Source organism: Nelumbo nucifera, chromosome 5 (genome assembly GCF_055504915.1).
Source record: "Nelumbo nucifera cultivar China Antique chromosome 5, China Antique-T2T, whole genome shotgun sequence".
Classification (NCBI taxonomy): Eukaryota; Viridiplantae; Streptophyta; class Magnoliopsida; order Proteales; family Nelumbonaceae; genus Nelumbo; species Nelumbo nucifera.
The window spans coordinates 50600579-50610571 of record NC_142653.1 but is presented as its reverse complement, the minus strand read 5'-3'; the positions used below and the strand labels follow the sequence as shown (position 1 = coordinate 50610571).

Below are 9993 nucleotides of genomic sequence, written 5' to 3'. Positions count from 1 at the left end.
GCCAGACGGGCTGGCCTGGTCCAGCCTGTCCTAAGTCAGGCTTGGACAATTTTAAGCCCGTGAGCTCGGTCTCGGGCTTTGGAAATTAGGCCCGACTACTTTTCAGGCTGGGCTCATGCTTTCCCAAATGAACTCAGCCCGATCTTGAGCCCGAGCCCATCCTGGTAATATAATAGAAATACGGCATGTCTTAATAATATATAATATATATTATATAATAATAAAATTAATAGCAAAAATGTATTATATATTATATTTATAATATATTAGTATATTATAAAATTCATGTCAAAGTTGGACTTCAGGCTTTATATAGGACTGGACTCAGGCTCAAGATCTAGGCCCACAGTCTGGCCAGGCTCGGGCTCGGGCCTGGTGATGTCCAACTAACGACTATTTAATTAATTAAATCTCCATCTTCTTTTCATGTTTCTTTCAAAATTTCTAACGCATTTGGACATTTGAAATATACCAAAAGAACACATTTGAACGTTTGAGAGATTATTTTAACAAAACAACAACCCAAATTCCAAAAGTGCTTCTGTATACAAAAGTCTCTTCAAACCAACAACCCAACCTGTGTTCTCTTTTGTGAAACCGCCTTCTGAAATTAACAATGGCTGTGGTGGTAGAAAGTTCGTAATCATTTCTATAAACTTTTTTAGCGTAATTTATTGGTCCTTCCGTCCTATTTTTATAGGATTTGCAATTCTAGGCTAACGAAGACATTCTATTTTTAGGCTGAACGCTCAAGCTTGTCGTTGGCAACATTATCTTCTCAATTTATCTAAGGTTCATCTATGGCAACATTGCCGTTGGATTTTATTTGAAAATTTAAAGAACAATGAAGGAAAAATCAATTACAAAATAGTTTTGAAATTAAGAAAAATTATACAAGTAATGTGACATCACATGTGAACAGATTGTAAAAACTTAAACACTTAAACAGTAATTTTTCAAAAGTTTTTGTCCATTTACTAAACCATAGGGGTACTTGAACTCTTGAAGTATTTAACATTGTTTAGAAAATCGGAATAGACCAGCCAATCAAACTTGTTAAACCATGACTCAGAACCTTAGCCAATTTAATCTTACCCCAATAATTGCTTTTGCTAAAAACCAGCTGACTGGTCAGTTTAACTGGAAAACTGGTAAACCAATCCAAGTTTCTTGAAACTGCCTAGGTCTCTAATCAATTACAATTTTAAAATGTAATTAACAAAGGCCACGTTTGGCAAGTCTTTCCATGCAGGCTTCGGGCCGTTTGGAAGCTCGGAAGCCTGAATTCTGGGCTTTTCCCGTTTGGCAATAGAAAGATATATTGGGAAAAAGTGCCAACCCATAAAAGATGCCAACAGCCCAAATTTGGGCTTTTTTAAAAAGCTTCAAATGAAGCTTTTACGATCTTTTAGCTCCCGCCGTCTTCTACAAACGTGTGGCACGATGCACACGCTTGGGAGAAAATGGGTATCTTTTCACAAAAAAAAAAACTATTTGAATGTGTAAGTGGGACCTACTAATGGTATGTGGGGCCCACCTTGGAAAATGCATGTTGGGCTCACATTAGGTATTATGCGGGCCCCGCCTTGAAAAGTGTATGTGGAGCCCATATACATGTCCACTAATGGCACATTAGGCCCACCTTGTAAAATGTATATGGGCCCCATGAACATGTACACACATGGACCCCACATACATGTTCACCAATGGTATGTGGGGCCAAGGTTCAAAATATCGATACACCGGATACGCCAGTATGGGCGTATCGGGCGAATCGATACTCCTTTTGGTGGTTTTTTTCTTTTTTGCCAACTGATTCAAGGGAGCCAGTTTAGGTCTTCGCCACACCCTGAACTAGTCAGACCACCGATACGTGTATCGATGGGGTGCCAGAACGATATGCATCGGTCGATACTTTGAACCTTGTGTGGGGCCCACCTCAAAAAATGTATGTAGGCCCTACAAACATGTCCACACATGGACCCCACATGCATGCCCACCAATGGTATGTCGGGCCCACCTTGTAAAATGCATGTGGGCCACACATACATGTCCACCAATGGTATGTGGGGTCCACCTTAGAAAATTTATATGGGTCCCATGTGTTAAATGAAAGGTTCATTGGCCCACACACAAGGCATTCATATTTACATAACACATTTTCATCACATTACCAAACGGTCTTCTAATTTTCATGGTCTTTCATGAAATCTATAAAAAATATTTCAATCAAACGGTCTTTGGTCTTCCAAGATCTATTTGCAAAAACTTACCGTCTTTTAATTATCAAATCTTGTAACAGATCTTTTAGAAAAGACTTGCCAAACAGGCACAAAATTTGAACCCATGACCTCTTGTTATCATATAATACTTAATTACCATTATTCACTTATTGTGTTACTAATTATTCTTTATTCTACATATTACTTTATTAAAAATATGTAAATAAGAGACTTGAACAGTTTTGAACCGTAGTTATTTGCTATGAAATAACAAATGGAACTTGTCATTATCCAGTTCGACCTCGATTGAATCTCTGCTCCGTAAACCTCTCTTATCCCATTCTATTCCCGGTCGAATTCTCTAAACATTGATAATTATCTATTTTGATTCAATTTTAGCATTTACATATAAAATCTTGACCCAAATCAAAATTTTGACCAATCAACTGGTATTATAAACGTGATAATCAGGAGTTATTTATCAAAATTCTTGGATGAGTTTTGATTGGTCAAAACTCTTCGCATACCATGTTTTTCGTGCATCATTGATTTTCCACCAATTAAAAATTGCATATATAAAAAATAAATAAAAAAATAAAAAATAAAAAATAATAATAATAATAATCTTAGGTTTGTCTTGACCAACCCAATAAGAACCGAAGTCGTCACTTCGCTCAAATTCACCTGTAACGTATGAACTTCCTAGCGAAGATGCACAAGTCAAAAATAAACAAAAAAATAAAAAATAAAAAATAATAATAATAATAATCTTAGGTTTGTCTTGACCAACCCAATAAGAACCGAAGTCGTCACTTCGCTCAAATTCACCTGTAACGTATGAACTTCCTAGCGAAGATGCACAAGTCAATTTCTAATCCCCGAGATCTGGAGATATCTATGTCAAGTTATTGGGTCAAGGTTTCATAACAGCAAAGCCATCTAATGAGGCATTAATCGCATTATTTCTACCATTATATGTGAATCAGAAGATTAATACAATTGAAGGTACGGTTCCGAGAATTGCACGTTCGGCTTAGTTTGGAAGGAATACAAATGCAAACATGTAGGGTGCAAAACCTTACATTTTATACTAATTTTTATGTATTTGCACCGTACATATTTGTATTTGTACTCTTTCCAAACTGAGCCTTCAGATCTAATTTCTCATGGTCAATCCTAACCATACTCTTGCATTGTCATGCTGCAACAATCAAAGGACCACGAACTTGGCTGAGAAAGCCTGATGGTGACCAGAAAACTCACAGTAAATTGCTTTCATTTCGCAGCAGGACAGTCCCGAAACCTCCACAAATCAAACGCAGGCCCTGAAGCTTAATCCATTTGCAGAGAGCAAGAGACCATGCAGATTCTATCTCAAGGGTTTACTTTTGATCTTTACATTGTCCAAGATGCCATGTCACAGTGAAATATGGTAGAAACAGAAATCAAGCATATTATGAACCACTCAACCACATAGAGAGATCAGTGCCTAAATTGTTTTTTAGAAAATATTTCAACAGTTGCTCAGTAACATAATCAATCTCACAACTGCTTTGTTGCTTAAATAGAGGAAAAGGCTTCACTTGGCAATGACAGCATGGCCAAAGTTTCTCTTCATTACCAAGCAGACGTCTAGGAAAGGGCAACCAAATCACAGCATTCCTCCAGGCTCCATCTTCCACTTTATGTCACGAATGGGTGGTTGTGGAAGTACTTTAGTTCAACATCACAGTAAAATACCTTATTAAACAATGTTAACATGAATAAATCTTTTCAGAGAAATTATTGGCATGCGGCATCTCAACAAAAAAGGATAATGCTGCTAATTGTAATACGATCTTACACAAACGAACCAAGTAATGAGTAAGCATGAACATCATAAACCATATGGCCTTGATCAACATTTCTGTCCAGCAGTTGTAAAAACGGCCCAATGTAAAAATGGTAGCAACTTCCAACTGGTACACATGCTATCAAGTTCTGGTTCTCATACCCAAAATACTGTTTATTTTGCCACATAGCTCTTGGGATCTTGTTTTAAGTGAACACTCATCATCCCCTATTTTCCTGCCCTAGTCCCATAGCAATTTAGTCTATCAATATGCATGAATTGGAATAGTGCAACCAAGAAATTCCTAAGATACTGCTGCTGCTCTGAACAAAGGGAATAAAATTCATTTGAGAACGTATTCAGTCAGTGACAAATTTTCTAGAAAAAATAAGCCTGGTATTATGACGAAACCATGACTTCTGTTCATTGTCAAGGAAACCCTTACCAGCAATCAGTTGTGTGGTCCACACAAGTAAAAACTGAACCATCAATTAGAAACACGTGTCGCAATGGTTAAACTGCTTGTAAATGCACCTTCTCGTGACATCCATTTGAGGTCCTGGGAAAACTTAATCTCCATTAATCAGTGTCACAATGCCATCCTGAAATACATGCACATGTACCAAAAATAAATAATACCATGACTAATAACAACTAACAACTAACCTTACAGTAAAAGGCCACGTCTCCCTCCCCAACAGGAATGCCACATCAAGAAAGACCATGACTTGAAGCATCAAAAATAACATAAAAGCCAAAGCTTTCATATCAAGGCAGAAAAGTCAGAAATAAACAATGTCAAAAGGGCATTAGAGCAATACAGTGCGTTCTCTCACAATAAGTTTAAGAATCTCAATAATCTATCATGCTTACTACGAACACAAACAATGACCATGGTGATCCAAAGTTCACAATATTTTAGCAGAAAAAGAAAAACGATAACAATGGAGAACAATAAAAATCCAGCTTCCAAATGAACCAATGTCAATAAACCTTGAAAAAAATAGCCACGTCGTGAATGTGATAGGTTAACCTAAATGGCATAACATCGGAAAATAATTTCAGACACTATGTATATCTTTAAAAAGACTTACAAGAGTGCTGTGCAGAAACTAACAGTAGAAATATCAGCTATCTGAACCTTGTAAGGTATTTCATGCAAATGCGTTGACTAAATCAAGAAATATATACACTAACTTTACAGAGTATGCAACATAAGGATACCTTCTAATTCCTCATATACAGTTACAGGGAAGAAGCATAGCTTCCATGTTATCCTTCCACCAGGGAGACAAGCAGCCAGATAAAGCAACTGAAGCTTGTCAGCATACATGTAATTGAGACCAACTCTCACCCTCTGTACAGTTTCCCCGGGATAAATATACAACAATGATGTCAAAACTTTGCTCTCTGAACCCAAGCAGCAATTCCTATTTAAGGATGCACTTGGCCAAAACCCTATCCCATTGGATCATTATCCTTTTTCCACTCAAATTTCGCAATTAAATGTATGTGAACCTCCGAGCAGAGTAGCCAGGATAAAAGGTCGTTGGCCATGAGAAAGGCAATCAAAACCCACATAAGTCAATATCAAGCCCTACCCATCACGTTCCAATGGTTCATGAGAAGCCGTGTCACGGGCAACTAGCTTCTCTTTTGATAGGCAGTCAAGAGGAACATAAGCAAAACCTTTAGGTAACCGCTGATTCTGCACGGATGCTTGGTCTGATGTCATTACCAGCTCTTTTTGAAAAGTCTCAGTGTGCTGCATCGATCACAGTAGTGAGGATCATCATTTTTAAGTGGAAAGAAAAGAGAACAAAAACAAAGCAAAAACAGACCATGTCACTGCACCTTTCTTGACTTGGATTTCCTTTCCCCTTCATCCGTGGAGTTTCGTGAGGCAACAGGTGCAGGTCTATGAGGAAGTTGCTTCCCGGAAAAGGCCATCCTCTCGGTTGGTCTTCGTGTGCCTATGTGTTGAGATGTTGAGCTATCATCAATTTTCTGCTCAAAATCCATGGGAACAGGAACCATAACTCGTCGTTTACCAGAGGTCATGCCATCAAAGGTGGCGTTCTCTGGTTTATGGATAGTTTCACTGCAGGATTTATGGTCATCCACACACTTGAGGTTGGTAGAAGCCGATTCTGAACTAACATCAAGTTGAAAGAAAGGACTGTGAACGAGCACAGAAAAAGCAACAGCATCTCTTTTTGAAGCAAGTATATCATGTGAGCAAAGAACCAATTCTCGCTGGATAGAGAAGAAAAGAAAGATGGTAAAGGAATGATACAACAAACTGAAAATTCCAGAAAGAAAAAATATATAAATGACTAGTTTACAATTCTAGATGATACAAATCTGAGCTACCATAACTCCACCTGCATTTGGTGTGGCCTCTTATAAGAGCTTCTAGCGCTTTTCACATTTTAGAAGCCAAAAGCATCCCATTTTTCCATTTGGTAAAAAATCCACAAATGGGTTTTTTCATATAAAAGCCCGTTTGAAAAAGCACCTGAGGCCCGACTTTTCGCTTCATGCATTTTCGAGAAGCACTTTTCCAAAAATTTAACACTCAAAATGCCCATTTAATAATTTCATAATCCCAGGAATAGCCATGGCTAAGAGAAAACGCTGGCTGACCTATCTTCTTCCCATTTCCCTTCAATCTCCCATTCTCCCAACTTGCAGTGGTGGCAAGGCAAAGAACAGATATGCATATTCCATTTTTTCCGTTTTTTCGTTATATTATTTAAATAAATGAAATTTCAACAACCCATTTGATGAGTTTGCCATCTTCTTCTTCCTATTTCTTACCACCATGAAAACAATAATTACCCTAACAAGTTGCAACGATTTTGCGACTATAACAGGTAAGAACCATCCTTTTTTGTTTTCTTTTCATTTCATATGATGATTTTTTTTTCAAAACCCCCACCCAACCTAGCAGCACAAAACAAGCTTGTGATTCAACATTAATCTATGGAAAATTGTTCAAAAATTGTTGTAGTCAGTTTTTTATCCTAGTGACAACAGAAATTTTCTATGTAAAATTTATATAGCATTATTCTAGTGACAACATTGTTCAATCCTACTCTAGTAATAGTGTGTTGAACTTCATTCATATGGAAATTTACTTCTTTTATGATAACAACCTCCCTTATATACACCATGTTTATATTGAGTTTTTGTTAACAGAATTTAGAAAATAGGACATGATTATAGGTTGGATATTGGAGTTTCGGCTCAAATAGAAAATATGCCACATGCAAACCATATGGCAAGTTGGCAACATTCATGGAGTTGTAAGTTCATTTAGAAGCCAAGAAATGTTGGCAGGCTTAAAGAAGTGCTTATGTCGTTTTTTTTAAGTTTATACGTGATAGAGAGTACAATCATCTTTATAGTGACAGAAGCCCGTTTTGAACCAAGCAATATTGTTAGAAAAACACTTTTTAAAAGAAAAAATCCACCCAAAAAAGCACCTCACCAAGCGCTCAATAAGTGATTTTTCAAGAAGCCTGTTTAGAGGGGAAAAGTCCTGCTAAACGCACCCTTAACCATCAGAATTAATGAGAGGGTAACCATGCCAAAATGAAGTAAAATCTGCAAATTCCTGCTAAACGCAGCCTCAAGCGAGGGCACTCTCAATTAATCAATATCTAAAATATACAACTAATGCAAGTACCTTACACATTGTTTGGTTCTTTTTAGGATACCAGATAACAAAGAGGCAAAATAATTTCAAGAGACAAAATCATAAACACTAATGCAATCTCCTGCCAAGGTGCCAGGAGATTTAGATGCATGAGCATAAACCTCATGAGTGCCAACATTTAAGAAAAACATGAAACTACAAAAGCTAAGTATAGAAATATGCTTACGAGTGTTTTTGTATAGAAAGATAATACAAATAGATAAATAAATCACATAAACAAGAACTAAGTATGTTATTGAAAAAAAAAGGACTACGTATATCGAGAATTTCTGATAAAGTCATGGAATTCTTACCAAACAGTTTGAGTAATAAAAGGTTCTAAGTGTTAATAATTCCTAAAATGGTTTCAAATATGCTGAAGCACAGATACAAACACATGAATACATGTGTACACGTACAAAGAAATACTAACAGACATAAGGTTACCCAAGGTGGGTGGAATGGGCTTTGTGCTTTTCAGGCAAGAGCATCAAGATTGAGACTTAATGTGCCTTCAGCCACACCTCAAGGTTAACCTCACTAAGGTTCTAATATCGGTGGGTGCTTTACTTCTTTTTAGTTTTTTTCCTGAAACAAGTCAAACCCCAAAACAGTGACTGTAGGAGCATATTGGAGGGTCACTGATACGATACGTATTGGCCGATACATTGTGAAATTTTAGCCCTTGAGCCCTACAGCCTCTTAAATTATCATGGACTGTCTTCATTGAAGCAATTTCTATGAGCATTGCCTCAAGGAGTAAACATTTATCGCAAAACCTTCCATGGGTCTGTTTAGTGTTAGGTCATCTAGTAAAGAAGGGATAGGCAACTTAAATATTAAAATATTGAAACTATGATATTTATGCAGACCATAATTAATCAAAACAATATTAAAATAGACTGGAAGATTGCACATGCAGCTAATCAACAAGGTCCCCTATGTAGTAGACTTTCAGATTATCCACATTATCATCTGCATTGCAGAAACTTGGTCGTGTAGGGAGGAATTCACCTGACCCAACTAAACATTTTTCTTATGCATATAAAAAAAGGATTATAGCAACTAGAGGCAAATTTCATCTATATAAATCTGCATGTATTACCTTCAACTTTTCCCGTTTGACAATTCTCTCGCAAAGTAGGCGTAACCTTTCCAGTTCAACCTGTGATTTCCATGAAAGGATGTAATTAGTTAATTCATTTTCTTTGATATTTCTGCTTTAAAAACAAGCTTCAATAGGATAAAATTCATGAGCATCATGTATTTTTCAGGATAGGAAACCAGATGAAATGATCGCTCAAAGAGTAGGAGGTTACAGTAAACAACATCCGGAAATGACACATTTAATAGACATCAACAAACAACTTGCTGAAAATGACGACTATATATTTAATAGCAATTCTGAATTTTTCTATCAAGCAACAGTAATCAAAAGTTATATGAATGCTGAAATAGGTAAAAATATGGTAACAATCCAAAATAAAAAGTAACGAATGAAGGATCAATAAAACCAGGCTGGCATACATAACTAAATCAAAATACATCAGTCTTTCATTTTAGGTTATATGTAGAGAAAATGATATACTTTATTAAAACAAAGCCCTCAGACTAGAGAACTTCTCCCTCAGACAAGTGGCATATTATTGTCTCAATAAAGAGCATCTCAAAAGTGGTTATTCTTTCCTCGGACATGTGTCTACTGACTTAAATGGTAGTTACCTCCATTCTGAAAAAAAGTAGTGGTAGTTACCTCCACTAAAAAGACAAAAAAAATAAAAAACTCATTTCAAATGACGTAGGATCCATAAAGTGGAGTATTATTTAGAAATAAAAATTGATGTAATCACTTAAGTTAAATAAAAAATCCATACATAAAAAATCAAATAAAATAAAAACATAAATTTACAACATAGAAAATGGGCATCAAACAAAAGTTATTAGAATACATATCAAAAAAATATCGGAATACTGGCCCCATAATTACTACGGGGATCATAGTGAAAGATAAGTAACAGCAGAATATTCAAATGACAAGGGAAAGGCTAGGCTGTTTGGAAAAAAGAGCCTGCACTGGTTGGGGGCTTCCTGCACATAGAACATTACTCAATTCAGAAACTTGTTTGTCTTTTTAATTAAAATAATATTGATCCCAAATGCTCTTTTCCCCACACCCAAGCTAATGTGCCATGCACATGAAGATTCAAAACAGCTCAGGCTCTTTTTCCCAAACAGCCAAG

General features: G+C 36.5%; 1 protein-coding gene across 11 annotated transcripts in view; it reads right to left on the bottom strand.

The window, feature by feature from the left end:
- Positions 1-3653: 3653 nt before the first annotated feature.
- Positions 3654-9993, bottom strand: part of LOC104588727 (PHD finger family protein) — a 37439-nt gene continuing 31099 nt past the window's right edge. For 3 of the 11 annotated variants that reach the window (XM_010246771.3, XM_088887643.1, XM_088887641.1), the window contains 5 exons: positions 8859-8918; positions 5908-6309; positions 4720-5818; positions 4499-4612; positions 3697-4376 (listed from right to left, as the gene is read on the bottom strand). In XM_010246771.3, coding sequence (XP_010245073.1) covers positions 5651-5818; positions 5908-6309; positions 8859-8918 — 630 coding nt within the window. In that variant the 3' untranslated portion in view covers positions 3697-4376; positions 4499-4612; positions 4720-5650. Of the gene's footprint in view, positions 4377-4498; positions 4656-4719; positions 5819-5907; positions 6310-8858; positions 8919-9993 lie in introns of all 11 variants that reach the window. The other 8 variants (XM_088887635.1, XM_088887642.1, XM_088887636.1 and 5 more) reach the window with 7 other exon arrangements.